Source organism: Staurois parvus, unplaced genomic scaffold (genome assembly GCF_062004578.1).
Source record: "Staurois parvus isolate SC_StPar_1 unplaced genomic scaffold, SC_StPar_1.0 ptg000246l, whole genome shotgun sequence".
NCBI lineage: Eukaryota > Metazoa > Chordata > Amphibia > Anura > Ranidae > Staurois > Staurois parvus.
The window spans coordinates 502105-527768 of record NW_028318042.1 but is presented as its reverse complement, the minus strand read 5'-3'; the positions used below and the strand labels follow the sequence as shown (position 1 = coordinate 527768).

Here is a 25664-nt window from a genome sequence, read left to right as displayed (position 1 = left end):
GCTGAATATGAGCCGATAATATTCCCGAAACACTTCAGAATTCATCCTGCTGCTTTTGTCAGCAGTCACATCATCAATAAATACAAGAGAAGCAGTTCCATTGGCAGCCATACATGCCCACGCCATGACACTACCACCACCATGCTTCACTGATGAGGTGGTATGCTTAGGATCATGAGCAGTTCCTTTCCTTCTCCATACTCTTCTCTTCCCATCACTCTGGTACAAGTTGATGTCGGTCTCATCTGTCCATAGGATGTTGTTCCAGAACTGTGAAGGCTTTTTTAGATGTCGTTTGGCAAACTCTAATCTGGCCTTCCTGTTTTTGAGGCTCACCAATGGTTTCCATCTTGTGGTGAACCCTCTGTATTCACTCTGGTGAAGTCTTCTCTTGATTGGTGACTTTGACACACATACACCTACCTCCTGGAGAGTGTTCTTGATCTGGTCAACTGTTGTGAAGGGTGTTTTCTTCACCAGGGAAAGAATTCTTTGGTCATCCACCACAGTTGTTTTCCGTGGTCTTCCGGGTCTTTCGGTGTTGCTGAGCTCACCGGTGCGTTCCTTCTTTTTAAGAATGTTCCAAACAGTTGTTTTGGCCATGCCTAATGTTTTTGCTATCTCTCTGATGGGTTTGTTTTGTTTTTTCAGCCTAATGATGGCTCGCTTCACTGATAGTGACAGCTCTTTGGATCTCATCTTGAGAGTTGACAGCAACAGATTCCAAATGCAAATAGCACACTTGAAATGAACTCTGGACCTTTTATCTGCTCATTGTAATTGGGATAATGAGGGAATAACACACACCTGGCCATGGAACAGCTGAGAAGCCAATTGTCCCATTACTTTTGGTCCCTTAACAAGTGGGAGACACATATGCAAACTGTTGTAGTTCCTACACCGTTCACCTGATTTGTATGTAAATACCCTCAAATTAAAGCTGACAGTCTGCAGTTAAAGCACATCTTGTTTGTTTCATTTCAAATCCATTGTGGTGGTGTATAGAGCCAACAATGTTAGAATTGTGTCGTAGTCCCAATATTTATGGACCTGACTGTATGCACCATAATGAAGAATTCAACTCATAGAAAAATCACAGAAATAAGTACAAATCAAAATCAGAGATCAATCTCTTAGGGGATAATGTGTTCAAGTGGTGAATCCACTGGACTTTCCGTTTTCTCAAGGATAATTCTTTGTTGCCCCCAACTTAGATTTATGGTTATTGATGGAATACCCAAAAACAGACACAGGGACATTAGAGAATCCCCATCGATCAACATGGGTACAACCAGCCAGTTGGATTTTTTTTCTACATGCGATTACTGCCGATGGCTATAGCCGCTAGCAGTAATCATTGTGTTCTGCCAGTCGGAAAAGCTCACTGCCGGCAGAACACAATAGCTCTGCCAGAGGGATTCCCCTATTAACACAGACAGGGAATCGAGCAACCACTGGTTGCAGGAAAGCAAATCAAATCATCTATTGATTGCTTTAGTTTGATTTGTCAGTCTGCGATGCTTTCTTCATTGGACTGTTTGTTCTTCAGTGTTTTGTCTCCTTTTAGGTGTCAGAGTGGAAGGTTAATGCTACGTTGGCATTTTTAAATCAGACCCAGAACCTTATCATTGGGCTGGGGCTATTGGCTGGCTCATTGCTGTGCGCCTACTTTGTCACTGAAAACAAGTTTAAAGTAAGTTACAATAACCGGCCATATTCCTGTGCTGCACCTTTGTATACAGATGGATATCCTTTCTCTGATTTGCTGCTTTCTTGCATATACAGGTTGGTGACTATGTGCTTTTTGGTACCTATATCATCCAACTTTACACACCACTCAACTGGTTTGGTACCTACTACAGGTAAGTTGTGCTTTAGAAAAGCATGGACCATGTATCTGTCCCGAGTGAAAAATATTGCCTGCTGCCAGTCTATTCAGTGATGGATTGTGCTCTCAAACTAGTACTGAGAGGCCTTGAGATAATATAGGGATCAAATCATTTCTTTCATTAGTGGCATCTGTTTATAGACGAGCAATCTTCTGCATGGCTGAAGAGATAAAGATACATTAGCATACTTACCAACATTTCAGTCCCTAGTACTCATGTAACCCTTCTACAGTCCACTTAAGGCCTGCCCAGAGAATGCTTGGTCCCTCCAGCTACTGGTGTAACCCATTTATAGTCCACTGAGATCCGAGATGAAGAACTGTCCAGCTTAGGACAGGGCCTCCAAACTTTCCAAACAAAGGGCCAGTTTACTGTCCTTTAGGCTTTAGCCAGCCCATAGCCAGTGGGATTAGAAAAAGCCCTGATGCCAATGGGAGTAAGCAATGCTCCATCATTGGTTTTAGTGGGAGGAATAGTGCCCCATCATTGGTATCAGTGCGTGGAATAGTGCCCCATCATTGGTATTAGTGGGAGGAATAGTGTCCCATCATTGGTATTAGTGGGAAGAATAGTGCCCCATCATTGGTATTAGTGGGAGGAATAGTGCCCCATCATTGGTGTCAGTGGGAGGAATAGTGCCCCATCATTGGTATCAGTGGGATGAATGGTACCCCATCATTGGTATCAGTGGGAGGAATAGTGCCCCATCATTGGTATTAGCGGGAGGAATAGTGCCGCATCGTTGGTCTCATTGGGATGAATGGTGCCCTATCATTGGTTTTAGTGGGGGGAATAGTGCCGCATCGTTGGTGTCAGTGGGATGAATGGTGCCCCATCATTGGTTTCAGTGGGAGGAATAGTGTCCCATCATTGGTGTCATTGGGAGGAATAGTGCCCCAAGGGCCAGATACAGGCAAGAAAAGGGCCGCATATGGCTCCTGGGCCACAGTTTGAAGACCACTGAGCTAGGATATAAGGATTAAAAATGAGGGCATGGTAAAGATACAAGAGTTAAAAGGGTCAGTCCATCCAAATCTAATCTTAAAGAGCAATAAACCATTTGACATCTCTTGGAGAATATCCGGCAGGGAAAATAATTATTTGATCCCCTGCAGATTTTGTAAATTTGCCCACTTACATAAAGGGTCTATAATTTTTATCATAGGTGTATCTTAAATGATGGAGACTGAATATCAACCAAAAATCCAGAAAAAACACATGATACAAATGTTATAAATTGAGTGAGTAAATAGACAAAAGTGTTCAGTCAGCAGTTGCACTGGCTTACCATAGAGATGTTTAGAAACCTGATTTGTCTCTGATCACCTCTATGATATTAGAAAGTGGAAGCGACCTGTATATGTATATAATTTGTTTACAAGCTATTTCTTGGCTGTACAAGCATCAGATCATATCTATCTTGGTCTGATCTTATGCTGTTCAGGTCTGGGGTCTAATAGACCTCAGATGTCTCAGTAAAGAGGGCCTGTCTTTGCTGTCACCATCTGTGTACAGAATGCCACCAGGCAGCCATATTACATTGCATTTTACAGAAAATTACAGCACTGCAGATTGAAAAGAAAAAGTCATGTTTAATAACATTCATTCACAATATGACTTGTGTAGCAATCATAATAAATATATATATATATATAATTTTTTTTTACCCACAAAAGTGGCATAACCCTTTAAGTCCACATAGACGGTGCCATTGTTCATTCTCGTGAACTCTGATGAAGCCTGCACTGATAAGTCCCATGAAACATGTTGGCTTTGCAAACAATTTTTCATTAGAATAAACTAATATTTGGACTTGAATATCACTGTGTGCTTCAATTTTGAATTTACTCAGAAATGTGAAGAATTAAATTTCTGACTTCTGCTTATCCGTGTTACTTGAATGTTTTTCGGGTCTAATGGATTCAATACTTCCAGTCACTGACCCAGAACAAGTGTGTTGAATGCTAGCATCCTGAGTATTTTTCATTATGAGCATCCTTGGAGTGTTGGTGAATGCCTGATGGTATGCAGAATAGAGTTGCAAAGAGAGGAAGCAGCATGAGAGAAGTCCAGAAGTTGGGAGCTGGTCAGATGAGGGTCCCGGGATTAAGAAAGGTGTTTGCAAGCATAGCAGAGATTCCATGTGAGTGTCAGCATTGCTGAAAATGTTTATCTGTGTGTTACAGAATGATTCAGAATTCATTCATCGACATGGAGAACATGTTTGAACTCTTCAGTGAAGATCAGGAGGTGAGCAGCTTTTATGCATGTGTTGTACAATCTCCTATAGATCCACCAATACCTATGTATGACCAGGGCCTGTCGGATTGGATATGAATTGAATGGAGTTTTAACCACTTCCAGACCAGACACTTTTACCCCCTTCCTGACCAGCTTTCAGGGCTATCACACTTTGAATGACAATTGCTCGGTCATGCAACACTTTTTTACCATTTTTTTGAGACAGATAAAGCTTTATTTTGGTGGTATTTATTCACCGCTGGGATTTTTATTTTTTTTGCTATGTAAATGAAAAAGTCCAAAAAAATTTTAAAAAAGTGTTTTTTTTATAAAATTTTGCAAATAAATAATATTTCATCATAAATCTTGGCCAAAATATTTTCCGTTATCTTTTTAGTAAAAAAAAAAAAAAATCCAAATTAGTTTATAACCAAAAATTTATAATTTTTAAACTTTTTTTTTTTTTACATTTTTATTTTATTTTTTTATTTATATTTTATTCTTTTACATACTGTCACCCTAGCAGTACAGTGTCACCATGGTGACACTGTACTACTTGTGGGGGGTGATGAAGATTTTTTTTTATTTTTTACACTGATTGCTTTTACGCCCATATAGGATGTAAAAGCAATCATTTCTCCTTCTCTCTGTGTGCATTCTTGCAGCCATTGAGAAAAACTGTGTGAGCTGTGATTGGTCACAGCTTGTCACAGCCTTGTACCATGTGACCTCTGTGATCATTCACAGATTTCACACGTAGTAAGCAATGATGTCACAAGTGACATCTTGCTTACTACTTTGCATGTGATCACTGATTGGCCAATCAGTGATCACATGATTGGGACCTCGTACAGAGGTCCCGTCTGACGATCGGTGTTTCACTGTGTCTGGAGGACACAGCGGGCACCGGATCGCGGTGCTGTGCGCTCCAAGGCGGCGCGCACAAGCAGGGTACGGGGAGGCCGTTTATAAACGGCCACCCGACCCTGCACTGCCACCGTCCGGCTGTTTATATGCACCGGCCGGTCGGGAAGTGGTTAATAAATCCAAGGGAGTTTGTACAAATGGATTGTAATGTGTATGGCCATCATTAGGGCTCATCATAAGAGCTGGGAAGCACTATGCTCCATATAACACATATGCCGGTGTGCCTTGTGTAGGGCCAGGGCAATACGTTGTTATAATATATTGCACTGTTTGCCTTTTTTTTTTTTTCAATTCAGCTCTATGCATTGCGAAGCGCTGTGGTGCTCTGAGTTGTGCTGCATAAAAAAATACTGACATGCTGCATTTTTTCGCATTTTACATCACCATACATGTGATTGAGGCACATATAGAAGAAAGTTTATGCCTTTGTGTTGAACCTGTGTTGATCTATGCAGATCAACGCAACTAATGTGATAGAACTGTTAGGGCCGGTTCACATCAGTGCTCTTTTACTGCACTAAAACTCACCTTCCCAGCGCTTCAAAAGTGCATGTAAAATATCCCCTTTAGAGCAGAACTCCGGTCAAAAATAGTTTTTCACCATGCAGTGGGACTGTGCCCCCCCCCCCCCCCCCACATGGATCAGCTGCTCGTTTTTTTTTCTAGCGGTGAGCACAAAGCTCAAACTCACCTGACCCCCCTTTCCTCCGTAAAACCGCACTCCCCCTTCCTGGTCCAGTGGTGGACTATTCCTGTCTATGGAGCGCGCTGATGTCAGGAACAGTCCATTTACAAGATTGCTGCTGGGGGGGGGGGGAATGCAGGAACTGAAAGGACCAGTTTTGTGCGGGGAGGATGGGTGGGTCAGCTGGGCATATCTCCGTTCTCTGCCAGAGAGAGAAACAGGCAGTTATTATTATTATTATTATTATTATACAGGATTTATATAGCGCCAACAGTTTGCTCAGCGCTTTACAATATAAAGGGAGACAATACAGCAACAATACAGTTCAATACAAGAGGGATAGGAGGGCCCTGATCCTGGGAGCTTACAATCTAGGAGGGATGAGCTGGTGGTGCAAACGGTAATAAGAGTGGGGGATGGACTGGTTGGAAGAGTAGAAGATTCCAGTATTAGCTGAGGGCAGGATAGGCTTCCCTGAAGAGATATGTTTTCAGAGATCGCCTAAAAGTGAGCAGAGTAGGTGATAGTCTGATAAATTGGGGTAGAGAGTTCCAGAGGATGGGGGAAGCTCTGGAGAAGTCCTGGAGATGCGCATGGGAGGTAGGAGACAAGGGTCTAGAGAGCAGGAGGTTGTGGGAGGAGCGGAGAATACGGTTTGGGTGATATTTGGAGACAAGATTGGTGTTGTAATTTGGAGCGGAGTTATAAATGGCTTTATATGTGATTGTTAATGTTTTTAATTTTATTTGTTGGGCAATGGGAAGCCAGTGGAGGGATTGGCAGAGAGGGATGGAGGACACTGAGTGGAGGCCAGTGGAGGGATTGGCAGAGAGGGGTGGAGAACACTGAGTGGAGGCCAGTGGAGGGATTGGCAGAGAGGGGTGGAGGACACTGAGTGGAGGCCAGTGGAGAGATTGGCAGAGAGGGGTGGAGGCCAGTGGAGGGATTGGCAGGGGGGGGGGGGGGGGTAGGCTACGTGGAGGCCAGTGGAGGGATTGGCAGAGAGAGGTGGAGGACACTGAGTGGAGGCCAGTGGAGGGATTGGCAGAGAGGGGTGGCAGATATGGAACGGTTAGTAAGGTGGATGAGTCTGGCAGCAGCATTCAGATAGACAGTTATCCCATCCATTGTAGGCACAGCCCCACTGCACAGGTGAACATTTTTTTTTACCTGAATTCTGCTATAAATGCTATGCGCTGTGATTTTGAAAAGTCCTGCTTGCTGCCCTATCACTGCATTTTGTGAAAAATGCACCAAAAGACACACCTTTCATTATAGTCAATGGTACTGCACCAAAAACACAAATTGCGTTTTTTTTTGTTTTTTTTTTTAAATCGTGGTCATTTTTCTCAGATGACCAGGGAAGAAAGATGCATATGCGTTGCATTTTGATTTTAATACAACGCATTTTCAAAAAACGCACATCACATTTTACAGAACACAGATGTGAATTGACCCTTACAATTTAATCTGGAGATGGTTGATCGCCCTGGCTAATCGCTGTCTTGTATTGTCTGTACTCCACAGGTGAAGGATTTGGTGAATGCTGACCACCTGAGGTTCCGCCATGGAAAAATTGAGTTTGAAAATATCCATTTCAGCTATACAGACGGGTACGGCCAGAACATATTCCAGCATGGGGGGAAAAACGCATAAATCTTTATGTAATACACTGTGAATAATAGGAGAAGGAATTGTTTTTTACACACTTCATTTGTTCAACATTCTGTAGGGACCTGGCTTACTGTCCTTGCACTATTAAAGTGGACCTGTCAGGGAAATAAAGAGTACCTCTAGACCCAAAAATGTAATATACTGCAGCTTACCAGTTCTCAGTTGTAATGGCTGCATTAGTTTGTTTTTTTTTGCAGGCTTTTTTCCCTTAATTTTCACCTGATTATCTTTTTTTGTATTCTACATGGAGATCACACCCCCCCCCCCCCCCTTATGTATTATACACGGAGATCATATCCCCCCTTATGTATTATACATGTTGATCATATTCCCCCCTTATGTATTATACATGGAGATCATATCCCCCCTTATGTATTATACATGGAGATCATATCCCCCCTTATGTATTATACATGGAGATCATATCCCCCCTTATGTATTATACATGGTGATCGTATCCCCCCTTATGTATTATACATGGAGATCATATCCCCCCTTATGTATTATACATGGAGATCATATCCCCCCTTATGTATTATACATGGAGATCATATCCCCCCTTATGTATTATACATGGAGATCATATCCCCCCCTTATGTATTATACATGGAGATCATATCCCCCCCTTATGTATTATACATGGAGATTATATCCCTCCTTATGTATTATACATGGTGATCATATCCCCCCTTATGTATTATACATGGTGATCATATCCCCGCTTATATATTATACATGGAGATCATACCCCCCTTATGTATCATACATGGAGATCATATCCCCCCTTATTATTATTCATGGAGATCATATCCCCCTTATGTATTATACATGGAGATCATATCCCCCCTTATGTATTATACACAGTGATCATATCCCCCCTTATGTATTATACATGGAGATCATATCCCCCCTTATGTATTATACATGGAGATCATATCCCCCTTATGTATTATACATGCAGATCATATCCCCCTTATGTATTATACATGGAGATCATATCCCCCCTTATGTATTATACATGGAGATCATATCCCCCCTTATGTATTATACATGGAGATCATATCCCCCCTTATGTATTATACATGGTGATCATATCCCCCCTTATGTATTATACATGGAGATCATATCCCCCCTTATGTATTATACATGGAGATCATATCCCCCCTTATGTATTATACATGGAGATGATATTCCCCCTTATGTATTATACATGGAGATCATATCCCCCCTTATGTATTATACATGGTGATCATATCCCCCCTTATGTATTATACATGGTGATCATATCCCCCCCTTATGTATTATACATGGAGATCATATCCCCCTTATGTATCATACATGGAGATCATATCCCCCCTTATTATTATTCATGGAGATCATATCCCCCTTATGTATTATACATGGTGATCATATCCCCCCTTATGTATTATACACGGAGATCATATCCCCCCTTATGTATTATACATGGAGATCATATCCCCCCTTATGTATTATACATGGAGATCATATCCCCCCTTATGTATTATACATGGAGATCATATCCCCCTTATGTATTATACATGGAGATCATATCCCCCCTTATGTATTATACATGGAGATCATATCCCCCCTTATGTATTATACATGGAGATCATATCCCCCCCTTATGTATTATACATGGAGATCATATCCCCCCTTATGTATTATACATGGAGATCATATCCCCCCTTATGTATTATACATGGAGATCATATCCCCCCCTTATGTATTATACATGGAGATCATATCCCCCTTATGTATCATACATGGAGATCATATCCCCCCTTATTATTATTCATGGAGATCATATCCCCCTTATGTATTATACACGGAGATCATATCCCCCCTTATGTATTATACATGGTGATCATATCCCCCCTTATGTATTATACATGGAGATCATATCCCCCCTTATGTATTATACATGGAGATCATATCCCCCCTTATGTATTATACATGGAGATCATATCCCCCTTATGTATTATACATGGAGATCATATCCCCCCTTATGTATTATACATGGAGATCATATCCCCCCTTATGTATTATACAGGGTGATCATATCCCCCCTTATGTATTATACATGGAGATCATATCCCCCCTTATGTATTATACATGGAGATCATATCCCCCCCTTATGTATTATACATGGAGATCATATCCCCCCTTATGTATTATACATGGAGATCATATCCCCCCTTATGTATTATACATGGAGATCATATCCCCCCTTATGTATTATACATGGAGATCATATCCCCCCCTTATGTATTATACATGGAGATCATATCCACCATTAATCTCCTCTTCTCAAGAGAGAATACATTCAGTTCCTGTAATCTTTCCTCATAGCTGAGCTCCTCCATGCCTCTTATCAGTTTGGTTGCCCTTCTCTGTACTTTCTCCAGTTCCCCAATGTTCTTTTTTGTGAATTGGGTACTCCACTGGGAGTGACGGATTGTAAAGACAGAACACTTCTCTATATCATGAGTCATGATTTTTATCCTCCAATTCCCAAAGCCTTCTAGAGAACCTGACATAAAATCCATGTTACGATGGGATGATATTTTGTACTCGGTTGGTTGCTGTATGCAATTACATTTAAAAAAACCAATAAACTGTTTCTTTCTGCCCCTTGCAGTCGTGAGATCCTGCGAGATGTCTCTTTCACCGTGATGCCGGGGCAGACTGTGGCACTGGTGAGTTTTATTGCACGTATGACCCGTTATACAAACCATGCGTCTACAACCTCTGTGTTCAGTTGTCTGCAAACTACAAGTCTCAGCATTTCCTGAAAGCTTCAGGAATCTAACCTCCCCAGAACAACAAGGGTTGTAGGCGACTAGCACGTGGCCACATGTAGAATATAAATTCAAACTTTCTTCTTCTCCTTCCAGGTGGGGCCCTCAGGCTCAGGAAAAAGCACAATTATACGTCTTCTCTTCCGCTTTTATGATGTGAAAGGAGGCAGCATCCGGGTTGATGGGCAGGATATTTCCACGGTAAGCACGCCAAGCAGAACTGGACCCCTAGAGCCATCTCTATAATGTGCGCTGTGCTTGTGCCGAAGGCAGTATACATAAATCAAACTGATAGGAGCAAATAGAAGAGGTTTGTTTGGCAGAAGAGTTGTTACATCCCAGCAATTTTTTATCAAAGTGGCACTGAACTCAAAAATGGAAGTTTTGCTTTGTTATAAGGGATGTCTAGAACTATTAATTGTCCTTAACCGATTGACACCGGCAGTACGTAAATATGCGGCCTCTCAGCAGCTGGGCCTTGACGCCGAGCGGCCGCATGCTTTACTTAACCACTTCCCGTCTGGCCTGTGTATTTAAATGGCCGGAGGGTGGCAGTGCAGGGTCAGGTGGCGGTTTATAAACTGCCTCCCCGCACCCTGCTTCTGCGTTCTCCCTGGGAGCGCGCAGCACCGCGATCTGGTGCCCGCTGTGTCCTCCGGACACATTGGAACACCGATCCTCGGGCGGGACCTCTGTATGAGGTCCCGATCGTGTGATCACTGATTGGCCAATCAGTGATCACATGCAGAGTAGTAAGCAAGATGTCACTTCTGACATCATTGCTTACTACGTGTGAAATCTGTGAATGATCACAGAGGTCACATGGTACAAGGCTATTCACAACAGTCTTGTATTATGTGACAAGCTGTGACCAATCACAGCTCACACAGTATTTCTCAATGGCTGCAAGAATGCAGCCAGAGAGAAGGAGAAATGATTGCTTTTACAGCCTTTATGGGTGTAAAAGCAATCAGTGTAAAAAAAAAATCTTCATCACCCCACAAGTAGTACAGTGTCACCATGGTGACACTGTACTGCTAGGGTGACGGTATGTAAAAAAAACATAATCATATAAAAAAATAAAAATGTAAAAAAATATTTTTAAAAACTATCATTTTTGGTTATAAACTAATTTGCGTTATTTTTTTTTTTTTTACTAAAAAGACAACTGGATACATTTTGGCCAAGATTTATGATGAAATATTATTTATTGCTTACTACGTGTGAAATCTGTGAATGATCACAGAGATCACATGGTACAAGGCTATTCACAACAGCCTTGTACCATGTGACAAGCTGTGACCAATCACAGCTCACACAGTATTTCTCAATGTCTACAAGTATGCAGCCAGAGAGAAGGAGAAATGATTGCTTTTACAGCCTTTATGGGTGTAAAAGAAATCAGTGTGGAAAAAAAAATCTTCATCACCCCACAAGTAGTACAGTGTCACCATGGTGACACTGTACTGCTAGGGTGACGGTATGTAAAAAAAACATAATCATATAAAAAAATAAAAATGTAAAAAAATATTTTAAAAAATATAATTTTTGGTTATAAACTCATTTGGGTTATGTTTTTTTTACTGAAGACAACTGGATACATTTTGGCCAAGATTTATGATGAAATATTATTTATTTGCAAAATTTTATAAGAAAAACACTTTTATTCAATATTTGTGGACTTTTTCATTTATATAGCAAAAAAAATACAAATCCCAGCGGTGAATAAATACCACCAAAATAAAACTTTATCTGTCTCAAACAAATGCTAAAAAATTCATATGGGTACAGTGTTGCATGACCGCGCAATTGTCATTCAAAGTGTGATAGCGCTGAAAGCTGAAAATTGGCCTGGACAGGAAGGGGGTGAAAGTGTCTGGACTTGAAGTGGTTAAAAGTTAACAAACATGTGCCGAGCATGCACCCTGTGTGCTCCCGGATTATTTACCTGCACCTTACAGAAAAGTCCATATCACTACTTGTGATCGGGACCTTTCAAATCATGTTACCGCTGTGACAACCAATCATGGCGGTCACATTTCCCAGAGCCCCATCTCCCGACGTAACAAACCCCTTAACCACTTCCTGTCCGGACACTTTTACCCCCTTCCTGTCCAGGGCAATTTTCAGCTTTCAGCGCTATCACACTTTGAATGACAATTGCGCGGTCATGCAACACTGTACCCATATGAATTTTTTACCATTTTTTTGAGACAGATAAAGCTTTATTTTGGTGGTATTTATTCACCACTGGGATTTTTATTTTTTTTGCTATGTAAATGAAAACGTCCAAAAATTTTGAAAAAAAGTGTTTTTTTCATAAAAGTTTGCAAATAAATAATATTTCATCATAAATCTTGGCCAAAATGTATTCCGTTATCTTTTTAGTAAAAAAAAAAATCCAAATTAGTTTATAACCAAAAATTATAATTTTTAAACATTTTTTTTACATTTTTATTTTATTTTTTTATATTATTATTATTTTTTTTTTTTACATACTGTCACCCTAGCAGTACAGTGCCACCATGGTGACACTGTACTACTTGTGGGGGGTGATGAAGAATTTTTTTTTACACTGATTGCTTTTACACCCATATAGGATGTAAAAGCAATCATTTCTCTTTCTCTCTGTCTGCATTCTTGCACTCATTGAGAAGTACTGAGTGAGCTGTGATTGGTCACAGCTTGTCACATGGTACAAGGCTGTTGTGAATAGCCTTGTACCATGTGACCTCTGTGATCATTCACAGATTTCACACGTAGTAAGCAATGATGTCACAAGTGACATCTTGCTTACTACTTTGCATGTGATCACTGATTGGCCAATCAGTGATCACATGATCGGGACCTCATACAGAGGTCCCGTCCGACGATCGGTGTTTCACTGTGTCCGGAGGACACAGCGGGCACTGGATTGCGGTGCTGCGCGCTCCCTGGGCAGGGGAGGCCGTTTATAAACGGCCACCCAACTCTGCACTGCCACCGTCCGCCCGTTTATATGTAACGGCCGGTCAGGAAGTCGTTAAAGGGCCGGGAGGCAACATATGATGGCTAGTCAAAATGGGAAGTGTCCCGCCCGGCCATCAATCTGCTATAGGCCAGGCGGGATGGTGTTAAATTTCTTGGTTTTATGCAACTCCTACACTTAGAGTGGCGCCACCACTTTTAAAATACTACAGGGTACCTTCACCATTGATAACTTAGGGGTTTAAATTTTTTTAAATATTGACTTTAGTAAGCAGAAACTCTTTCTCTGATGTTCCCGGAATTGATGAATGTCACACGATTTGTTTAGAAGTTCTCAATCTTTTAAATATTTGAACAAGAAGTTATCGTTCTCTCCCCTAGGTTCTGCAAGCCTCTCTTCGCTCCCACATTGGGGTGGTGCCTCAGGACACAGTGCTGTTTAATGATACTATTCGGAATAATATCCGCTATGGGCGTGTCAGCGCCAGCGACGAGGAGGTGGAGCAAGCGGCAATTGCAGCCGATATCCACGAACGGATACTCTCCTTCCGTGATGGTGGGTGAATGACGGTAATCGTTTACAGGTTTAGGAAGGGCTCTGCGTGTGTTTAAAATGCATAGAACTGGGAGGAGAGGTTATAATAACAGAAGCTGAAAGAATCAATAATACGGGTGCGACTTGACGTGCGATTTGCATGCTATGCGATTTGCAAATCGCATGTCAAGTCGCACCATTGTCCGCAATTACAGCGGTCATATCAGCGCGGTTATTATTATACAAGATTTATATAGCGCCAACAGTTTGCTCAGCGCTTTACAATATAACAGGAGACAATACAGCAACAATACAGTTCAATACAAGAGGGATTTGAGGGCCCTGATCCTTGGAGCTTACAATCTAAGAGGGAGGGGCTAGTGGTACAAAAGGTGTTAACTGTGGGGGATGGAGTGGTTGGAAGAATAGAAGATTCCAGTATTAGCTGAGGGCAGGATAGGCTTCCCTGAAGAGATAGGTTTTCAGAGATCGCCTAAAAGTGAGAAGAGTAGGCGATAGTCTGATAATTTGGGGTAGAGAGTTCCAGAGGATGGGGGAAGCTCTGGAGAAGTCCTGGAGACGAGCATGGGAGGAGGAGACAAGGGAGCTAGAGAGCAGGAGATCTTGCGAGGAGCGGAGACTACAGTTTGGGTGATATTTAGAGACAAGATCGGTGATGTTCCGACTTGGTTGGAGCCACACCAATTTCTGAAGTAGTACATGCACTTCTTTTGGTGCGATTTGCATAGACATCTGCGTCAGATGTCTTGCAAATCGCACCTGAAATCGGCATGTCCCCCTGACTTTGAAATCGTACGATTTCCCTGTAATGCAAGCCATACACGGTTCGAATTCCGAACGATTTTCTTACGAAAATCAGACCTAAGAATAATCGTCCGGTTTTCGCTCTGTTAGTGGGGCGATGGCATCGGCCGATTTTTGTGGTTCCTCCCCGTTTCGTTTATCGGGCATGCTGGAAAATTCGTGAAAAATTACAGATTTTCGAAATCATTGGTGGCACCATCGGATTACAGAACGAACGATGTTTCAATTTTCGGACGAAAATTCATTTGGAATTCGAACCATGTATGGCCTGCATTAGTCGCACAATTTCAAAGTTGGGCTTGATATGACCGGGGGGGGGGGGGGGGGTAGTAAAGCAGTAGAGCTTCCAGCAGGTTTCCCTGTGGTTTTTCCTGCAAGCTGCTATGTAATTACAGGGCACAGTAACGGTGTAGTGGTTGGCAGGAGGAACCACAAATCCCAGCATGGACAAAGCACTCGATGGAAGTATCTGATACCAGTGGTGCAGGGGAGGAGTTGTATGTACACTAGCAATTCTATCACTGGGGGCAAATCACAAGATCACTAAATACACCTCTCACCTACTCCGATCACATCACTGGCTGAAACGCTGGAGAATCATGCCAGCCAGCGACAGAATATAGGACCTGAGGGGCCCTGTAGTGTTCCTCTCCTTTGGACCGCACTCACTAACGGATTCAGTTTTAGTATCCCAAGAGATGGGTGCAGATTCCGGGGACGTGTTTGTTTTATATCTTCCTTTTTCTGTCTGCAGGATACGACACACAAGTCGGGGAACGGGGTCTGAAGTTAAGTGGTGGAGAGAAGCAACGAGTCGCCATTGCACGAACCATTCTAAAGGGGCCACAAATCGTCCTTCTAGATGAGGTGATTCTGGGCTATCATCATCCATTTTTCACCCAAGGATTGTAGGACTAACCTGCCCTCAGGGCTGCTGTTAGAAACCACAGGGCCCCATACAGCCAACCTTACAGGGCTCTCCCCCTTTACTATGCTTCAGTTATGAATGAACACAGAGAGTGATCAGTACAGATTCAGGAAAAGAAGGGGCTAATAAATGTGACATATTTGGCTAAATGGTTAGCACTTCCGCCTGGCAGTACTTGGGTCGCTGGTTCGAATCCCAACCACGGCACCACCTGCCTGGAGTTTGCATGTTCTCCCTGTGACTGCGTGGGTTTCCTCCGGGGACTTCGGTTTCCTCCTACACTCCAAAAGACATGCTGGTAGGTTAATTGGTTCTAAATTGGCCCTAGTATGTGTATGTATGAATGTGAGTTAGGGACCTTAGATTGTACACCCCTTGAGGGTTAGGGACTGATGTGAATGTACAATATATATGTAAAGTGCTGTGTAAACTGACGGCGCTATATAAGTACCTGTAATAAATAAATAAATATTTACTGGGCCCTTCCCCCACTCTCCATCCTGAAGGATCCTATTGTGTGCTGGTTTCTTCTTCTTTCCCTCCCACCGGCTTTTAGATGCTGCAGAGAAAGTTATACAGGGGATTGGATCCAGTAGTTGCCCTCCCGCTGCACCCATCACCCTCCCTGTGCACCATACATTTCTCCGTGCTGCCGGCTTCCCTCCTCTCCTTCCCACCAACAGCTACAAGCACATAATAGGATCCGTCAGGATGGAGAGTGGGGGAAGGGCCTGGTAAATGTGTCACATTTAGCTGCCTTCCTCTCAGGCTTATGAATGGTTTGCACCTTGTGGTGAACCCTCTGTATTTGCTCTCGTGAAGTCTTCTCTTGATTGTAGACTGACAATAATACGCCCACCTCCTGGAGAGTGTCCTTCACTTGTCTGGATCTTGTGAATGGGTTTTTCTTTACCATAGAGGGGATCCTGCGATCATCCACCACTGTTGTCTTCCATAGACGTCCATGCCTTTTTATGTTGCTGAGCTCACCAGGGCGTTCTTCTTTCCTCAGAATGGACCAAACTGTTGATTTGGCCACTCCTAATATTGCTGCGATCTGTCTGACTGGCAACTCATAGGGCCCCCCGGGCAATAGGGGATCATGGGGCCCCTGTGTCCTTGCCCAAACTCAAAAAAACATATGAAAAAGGTACCAAGGGCATCTCATGGGGCCCCCTACTGACCCCGGGGCCTCAGGCAGTGCCCGAGTTTCCAAATAGTCAGTCCGCCCCTGCTCTGATGGATTTGTTTTGTTTTTGAAGCCTTACAATGGCCTGTTTCACTTGCATGGACAGCTCCTTTGAACACATGATGTAGGTTCACAGCAATAGATTCCAAATGCAAATCCCACACTTAGAATCAACTCCTGACCTTTTACCTGCTTAATTGATGAAGAAATAACGAAGGAGTAGCCCACACCTGGCCATGAAACAGTTTTTGATTCAATTGTCCAATTACTTTTGGTCCGTTCAAAAAGGGGGGTTGGCTACTCTTAAGAGCTGTAATTCCTAAACCCTTCCTCCAATTTGGATTTACATACCCTCTAATTAAACCTGAGAGTGTGTACTTTCAGCCCATATCCATTATATAAACTATAGCTGGAATATGTTTTGGTAAATACCTGAAAAAAAGTAAAAATGTGGCTGTGTCCAAATATATATGGAGCTATCTGTACATGAGTTAATACGGCTATATGTGGATCAAAATTCAGCCAATTCAGCAGGGAGCGGATGAAATTCCATGCATGTATGGGCAGGTGAATTGTACACAAGTCAATCCATTGGTCGACTTGGGCACAGCCAGCCTATCAGATTTTTCTACATGTGATTATTGCCTGTGGCTATAGCCGCTAGCTGTAATCATTGTGTTCTGCCCACTGGGAAGGCTCCACACGGACCCCCCGCTGTCAACACAAAAGCTGCCAGAGGCACCCATATGGAAGAAAAATATATATGCAATATATTTTAATAATATTCTTCCCAAATATATTGCCATATATTTGAAATGCTACAATTTTGGCCACATTCAATATATTTAAATAAATAAATAAATATATATATATATATATACACTGCGTGTTGCAATGCGTCTTTATTACAAAATATATGAAAAATATATTGTATATTTTTAAAATTACAAATCTACAATTTTGAAATGCATTTACGTAAAAATATATGTTAGAATTACTTTTTTATATGTTAAAAAAGTCTGAAGAATATATTTAAAGAAAATCTATTTCTAAAAATATATGTTTTTAAAATATATTCTTCAGATTTTTTTTTACGTATAAAAAAGTCATTTTAACATATGTTTTACATATATTGTAAATGCATTCCAAAAATGTAGATATGTATTATTAAAGACATACAGTATATTTGAAATGTATATATATACATCATTTTTTATTTATTTTTTTAAATATATTGAATACGGCCAAAATTGTAGCATTTCAAATATATTTTTCTTTCATGTGGGCATTTCCCCATCAACACTGGCTATATTGGTAGAAAAGAAAATCTAATCATCTATGGGCTGCCTTACAATTTAAAAACAAATTTTTCAGAGGACACCCCAAAAGTGGCAGTTGTCCAGGCAGCCGCCATGTTATATGTTGTGACAGCAGCTGCTGACCAGTCGCCCATATTGGCAGTAACACCCAGTGCGCTCTGTACTGGGCTCTTCCTCAATTTACTAACGCTGATTTTCACCCGCCTGTTTTTTAGGCCACATCAGCACTAGATACTGAAACCGAACGCAACATCCAAGCATCTCTGGCCAAAGTCTGCGCCAATCGCACTACAATTGTTGTCGCTCATCGGTGAGACGTGATCTGTTCCTATATCTGTGGCATTTGTAGATGGGAGTTTATAGAACAGCTTTGTAGTCTGCTGTTTGTGGTTAGATTGCAGTTTTCAGTTCTGATTATTTTTACTCTTTTTTTTTTTCCCAGACTCTCCACCGTGATCAATGCAGATCAGATCCTGGTTCTGAAAGAAGGACAAATTATAGAAAGAGGAAGGTAAGGGCAGCACTCTGGCTAATGATAATAGAAGCGTTTATTAACCACTTCCTGTTCGGCCCATGTATATAAACGGCCAGACGGTGGCAGTGCAGGGGCGGGTGGCCATTTATAAACGGCCTCCCCGCCCCCTGCTTGTGCGCGCTCCCTGGGAGCGCGCATCACTGCGATCCAGTGACAGTGGAACACCGATTGTTCTACGGGACCTCTGTGTGAGGTCCCAATCATGTGATCACTGATTGGCCAATCAGTGATCACATGAAGAGTAGTAAGCAAGATGTCACTTCTGACATCATTGCTTACTTCGTGTGAAATCTGTGAAGGATCACAGAGGTCACATGGTACAGGGCTATTCACAACAGCCTTGCGACAAGCTGTGACCAATCACAGCTCTCACAGTATTTCTCAATGGCTGGAAGAATGCAGCCAGAGAAAAGGAGAAATGATTGATTTTACAGCCTTTATGGGTGTAAAAGCAATCAGTGTAAAAAAAAAAAAATTTTCATCACCCCCCACAAGTAGTGGTGACAGTATGTAAAAAAAGTGCTAGGGTGACAGTATGTAAAAAAAAAAAAAAACAGCATAAATAATAAAAAAAAAAATTAAAAAAATGTTTTTGAAAAATTATAATTTTTGGCTGTAAAGTAATTTGGGTTATTTTTTTTGTTACGAAAAAGATAACTGAATACATTTTGGCCAAGATTTATAAAGAAAGATTATTTATTTGCAAAATTTTATAAGAAAAACAAATTTTTTCAAAATTTTTGGACTTTTTCATTTATATGGCAAAAAAAAAAATCCCAGTGGTGAATAAATACCACTAAAATGAAGTTTTATCTGTCTCAAAAAAATGCTAAAAAATTCATATGGGTACAGTGTTGCATGACCGCGCAATTTTCATGTTATTCACCACTGGGATTTTTATTTTTTTTGCTATTTAAATGAAAAAGTCCAAAAATGTTGAAAAAAGTATTTTTCTTATAAAATTTTGCAAATAAATAATATTTCATCATAAATCTTGGCCAAAATGATTCTGTTATCTTTTTAGTAAAAAAAAACCCAAATTAGTTTATAAGCAAACATTATAATTTTTAAACATTGTTTTTTTACATTTTTATAAAATTATTTATGTTTTTTGTGTTTTTTTTTACATACTGTCACCCTAGCAGTACAGTGTCACCATGGTGACACTGTACTACTTGTGGGGGGTGATGAAGATTTTTTTTTTTCTTTATACTGATTGCTTTTACACCCATAAAGGCTGTAAAAGCAATCCTTTCTCCTTCTCAATACTGTGTGAGCTATGATTGGTCAAAGCTTGTCACAAGGTACAAGGCTGTTGTATATGACTCTGCTTACTACTCTGCATGTGATCACTGATTGGCCAATCAGAGATCACATGATCGGGACCTCACAGAGAGGTCCCGTACGACGATCGGTGTTCCACTGTGTCCGGAGGACACAGCGTGCACCGGATTGCAGTGCTGCGCGCTCCCAGGGAGCGCGCACAAGTAGGGGGCGGGGTGGCCGTTTATAAACGGCCACCCGACCCTGCACTACCACCGTCCGGCCGTTTATATACGGACGGGAAGTGGTTAATTAAAAAAATTAAATGCACCACCGTATCACCCATGAAAAAATCTTCTTGACATGTTTGGCATCCATCTATTTACTTAAAGCAGTCTCATCTTTTACATTTTGCAAAAAAATTGTTGTTTTGTTTGTATACCAGTAAAATTCATTTTAGTGTTTTTTTTCTGAAAATATGGATAAAAAAAAAAAAATTGCAATAACCACCATTTTATTCTCCAGGGTCTCAGCTTTCAGAAAATATATAATTTTGGGGTTTTTTTTAACATATTTGTAAAAATTAAAAAAAAACTGCCCTGGACAGTGAGTGGTCAAATAAATGATTATTTGTGTCCATATGTAGGAGTGGTAGGATGTGATTGGCTGAAATATGTAAATGACAACCTTTGCTTTCCTTTGGTCACTATAGCTAATGAACTCTGTTCTTCTTGCTTGTAGACATGAGGAGCTCCTCGCTAAAGGAGGCATCTACGCAGGAATGTGGCAGAAGCAGCAGAGCAGCAATGAGTCCTCCTCTGACTCCGATACCGAGAGGAAAGACAAAACCTCAGAGAAACTGCAACAGCCCAAGCCGGCTCTAAGGAAACCTCACTAGACAGCAGCATAATGTCACTTTGTGCTGCATGGCAGCTGAGGACAATGTTGGGTAGAGAAAACATGGTCCTCCTCAGCATTCTGTATGGAGTGAGTAGATTAATGGCAGTGATCACATCTCCTACTATTATCAGAGGCAGGAAAGGGCTGTGCTGGAACAAAGCTTCGGTTTTCACAGAACTTGTGTTGGGAAAACACTGCAGTAACCATTATTTCACATTTAGCATCTTGCGGGTTTGCCAAACATGAAATTGGTGTAGCTCTTACGACTCTTCCTGCTAGGACCTGCAGCTCAGCCCAAACACTGCCACCCTTGTGCTCCTTGACCCATTGTGGTGACTTAGGCTGCACAGGGAACTTCAGTTTTTGGAAGACATTGGCTTGCAGATTCTCTTGTCTGTCAGAGATTCCAGTAGTGACATTTCCTTGCATTGATATGTGTATCTTTAGGTACATCCATTGAAGAACTTGACCATCAACTGGCTTAAAGTGAACATGTGCTACAGGGCAAAGCAACAGGATCACTTAAATGCCCAACCAACCCCAGTTGCTTATACCCACTTTCCCTTCACTGTCCCACTGCTATATGTGCAGAGTGGAGAGAAGAGAGGAAACCCTTTGTAATCTTTAAGTCAATCTAGTTGTAGCTTACTTAGGACTAAAGGCTCTCATCCTGCCCCTGAGGACTCTCTACCCATCCCCTAAACAGCCAGCACTGCATCAGGGGAGGAACGGGTCAGTCACATGCTCTCCAATGGTCAGCAGTACTGAAATTTCTTTTTGCTCCAGGTAACTGAGCAAAGTTGCAGGATAGCGAAGGGAAGGCAAATATTTTTATGAAGAAGGTGAGAGCCGGGTATTTAGGTAGACCTGTTACTTAGTGTATTCAAAGCACATGTTCAATTTTATATATTGTACGCTACTTGGCCAAAGTTTGTGGATACCTGGCCATCACTACTACTATATGGCCAAATGTATGTGGATATCCCTGAAAGTGATTGCTGTCAGGTATTTCCAGTGAAGGTTATTGTTGTTACAGCATACTACAACATTTTAGACTAGTCTTTCTCAACCAGGGCTTCCTGGAACCCAAGGTTTCCCTTAGAGGTAGCTAGTGGTTCCTTAAACAAGGTGCATCTTAGATAAGTTATCACTGACACCAGTGGTCCTTTCCGATATCTGTAAGAGGCATTCTTCATTCTTCTTAAGGGGCCCTTCTCCACTGACCATCAATGCAAATAGGTATTTCCTTTACAGACCACCAATCTAATGGGACCCTTCTCCACTCACCATCAATGTATTGGCACACTTTGCTGACCACCAGTGTTAGGGAGCACTTTACAGACCACCAAGGGAGAACTACAATTTCCACAGTCAGTGTTTCATTTCTAGCTATTACTATTATTCATTTAATTACTATTACCAAAAATAATGCTCAGAACAGCCTTGACTTTCAAATATACGAAACACACCTCATTCCGTTTTGTTTTGTTTTTTTTACTTTATCACGATAATGTCCCTTGAATGATAGGTATAATCTGACATGATTTTCTGAGACCTGAATGTTAAAAAAAGGTTGAGAAAGGCTGCTTTAGACAATTGCCTGCTTTCAACCTTGTGGGAAAAGTCTGAGGAAGGTCCTTTCCTGTTCCAGCAAGGCTATGCCCCTTTGTACAAAGTCAGCTAAATTAGATATGGTTTGATGAGTTTGGTGTGAAGGAAAGTGTCCTGCACAGAGCCCTGACCTCAACCCTACAGAACACCTTTGGGATGAATTGGAATGAGTCAGGTCTTCTCAACCAACATCTCCATAAAGACATGGTTTGATGAATTTGAATGGAGGGTCTCAAGTGGCCTCCATAGGGCCCCTGATCTCAACCCTACTGAAGACCTTTGGGATGAATTGGAACACTGATAGTGAGCAGGGACGGACTGACCATTTGGAAACTTGGGCGTTGCCCAAGGGCTTGGGGTCAGTAGGGGCCCCATGAGATGCCCCTGGTACCTTTTTCATAGGCTTTTTTGAGTTTGGACAAGGACACAGGGGCCCCATGATCCCCTATTGCCCGGGGGCCCCATGAGTTGTCAGTCTGCCCCTGATAGTGAGCCAAGTCTTCTCATCCAACATCAGTACCTTACCAAATGCTTTTTTGGCTGAATGCACGCACATTTCCCCAGACATCCTCCAAAATCTTGTTAAAAGCTTTCCCAGAGAAGTTGGGGGAAGTAGACTCCATATTGTAGCCCATGGTTTTGGAATGGGATATCCAAAAAGTTCATAAAGGTGTGATAGTTAGGGGTCTACAAACTTTGGGCTATATAAAGTATATAACCACTGTACAGGATTGGAAATGGTGGTGGAATCTCTAAAGTCTATAAATATAACTGCCAGTAACCACACAAAACTGAAAAATTACGTTTTGGGCATCCTTTACTTTTAAAATGATGAAAGGCTACTATAAGGTGCAGGTCCTGGCACGACAGCATTTCTGCAGGCTACTCAAAATCAGATTTTGCTTAGATTTGATCTGTCAGATTAGCAAAATTTAAAAACATCTGTGTATTGTGAGGGCCTACCCGATTCGATATATTTGAATGGATTGTGTTGGTAGGCCCATACACTACATATCTATAACAGAATCTGTCTGTGAGCTGCTAGTTTAGGGCTCATGTAGATGGGTGTGACATTGCTCAAATGGGGGAGTTTGGGTGCGAAACTCAGCAAAGGTTGCACTCGACCCACTTTGCATTTGATGTGCATTTCAAACACAAGAAACCAACTCACTCTGCATGAGCACTCATGGGTGCAAAAGCCTCTATGACCTCAGGGTTCAAGATTTTAGCTCGCTCTTTTTTTAATTCAGGATTTGTATAATGATACGGGTGCTTTGAATAGGGACATAATTCTATTTTATTTAACAGTGGGCCTCATGGAAAATAGTGAATTTAGTGAAGGTGTCTGTGTTGTCCTTAGCAAAGGATTAGTTGCTTTAATCTTGTTGTTATGGACTTCATGCATTTTAAAATCATCCAAATTTGAGATCATCCAAATTTCTTTTGATGTTTTATCCAAGGCCCTGCATTGCGTATTTGTGGACAAGAACACTGACAAGATAATATTTAAAATGCACTGACACTAATAAATGAAATTGTTTAATAAGCGTCTGATATTTGCCTGTGTTTTTTTTTTTTAAATTGACTTTCTTGTAGAACTTTGGTCAACATCCCTGGGCAGAAGTGACACATGTAGAGGGTATGGGGGGGATCAGAGGGAGGTGATGGGACCCAGCAATTAGTGTTCAGCTCTCCCACCGGCTCAGATTCCAAAAGTCTGGACAGCCAGAGGCAGCCAACAGTGGGCAGCGTGGCCTGAGTACCAGTTAGTATACAGTGCCCAGTGGGAGGTGAGTGCCGCCCCTATCCAGCTAATCCTTTCATTGACTTCCTGAAAAATTCTCCTAGCCCTGTATATGTATATGTATGTATGTGTGTGTATATATATATATATATATTTTGTAAATATCCCCTCTTCCCATGCACTCTATCCACTTACCAGTTCAAAAAAAAAAGTCTACTGTCATAAATATTTTATTCTTTTTCAGGGTTTTACCCGTTTATGTTGCAGCTCACATCCTATGCTTATTACAAGTCCCCTAAGTGATATAATATTTTAAAGACAGATTCTCTTTAATGAGATATGAGAGGGGCATTCCATTGAAGCCAATAGAGCATTTGTGCACATACACGCAAATACAATAGAAATAAAACATATCTGCGCTCAAATCCAAATAGCTTTACGCACACAGTATATATACCCCATCAGGTGGCACATGAATACCAAGAAAATCTCAATCAACCCTCTGCACACTGTACACAGCCTTACACATTTTTAGCAAATTTTGTATATAAACAAGGATTTCTAGTTCACATGAATTGCAAGATGTGTTTAAGTTGGCCAACTGCTTCAAAGTAATCCCTCTCTGGCCAGTCCCTACTCTACTCTGCAAAATGAAACTAGCAATTGCACCATAATAGGTATTGTTGCCAATGTCAGAGTGAGAGCAATAATTCTAGGGCTATAATATATAATTAACTCTAAACTTATAACCTGTAAAGTCTTTGAATGGTTCATCTATAGACATTATGGTCAGTTTGTTGCCATTTCACAGGCGTGTGCATTTTTAAATCTTGACATGTGTGGTCTCTATTCACTTTGCACAGCTTCATCTTTTATATTTTACCAAAACAATGTGGATGTTATATTGTGTTTTGTGTGCACTAATATTTATTTTAAAGTATTTTTTCCTAAAAATTTGTGTTTGATAAACAGCTGCACAAACATTGTGTGACGTAAAATAATTGCAACAGTCACCATTTTATTCTCCAGGGCCTCTGCTTTCAGAAAAATATATCAAGTTTGGGGGTTCTAAGTCATTTGCTAGCAAAAAATGCCCGATGTTAATGTGTGTGAAAAAATTACCCAAGACGGGAAGTGATTAAAGCCGGCATGGATTGCTTTCCCTCACCAAGCTGCGGTTTGAAAACTACAGCTGGAGTGGTGATGTGCAGAACTCTGCAAGATATTAAATCAAACTCTACGCTACTAATACTGGATACATTTTTTAAAATCTTTATTATATGACTTTTGACATGCATAAACATGATATGACATAAATGCATAGTTGGAGTTCCTCTTGAAGTGCTTCCATTGGTCCTAGCAGCATTTTAATGTTCTTCTTAAAGCAGTTGTAAGACTTTTTTTTTTTTTGTTTTGTTTTTTAAATAATAACCATGTTATACATGAATGCTCTGTGCAAAAGTATTGCACAGAGTGGTCCCGAACCTTCTTTTTGGGTCCCACACCGGCAATCCTCCTCTTCTCTGCGTGCCACCATAGAAAGCCACTCCCTATGGTTGCACATGTACAGACTCACTCCTGAGCTGGATTACGTGCATCCAAAGACACACACG

General features: G+C 41.3%; 1 protein-coding gene across 1 annotated transcript in view; it reads left to right on the top strand.

Moving 5' to 3' along the window:
* Positions 1-23858, top strand: part of LOC149459813 (ATP-binding cassette sub-family B member 6-like) — a 69051-nt gene extending 45193 nt beyond the window's left edge. The window contains exons 10-20 of the mRNA XM_089680595.1: positions 1568-1693; positions 1786-1862; positions 4076-4139; positions 7270-7355; positions 10076-10133; positions 10332-10436; positions 13584-13758; positions 15317-15429; positions 18214-18308; positions 18441-18509; positions 20538-23858. Of these exons, the coding sequence (XP_089536721.1) occupies positions 1568-1693; positions 1786-1862; positions 4076-4139; positions 7270-7355; positions 10076-10133; positions 10332-10436; positions 13584-13758; positions 15317-15429; positions 18214-18308; positions 18441-18509; positions 20538-20694 (1125 nt within the window). The 3' untranslated portion in view covers positions 20695-23858. The remainder of the gene's footprint in view (positions 1-1567; positions 1694-1785; positions 1863-4075; positions 4140-7269; positions 7356-10075; positions 10134-10331; positions 10437-13583; positions 13759-15316; positions 15430-18213; positions 18309-18440; positions 18510-20537) is intronic.
* Positions 23859-25664: the final 1806 nt, after the last annotated feature.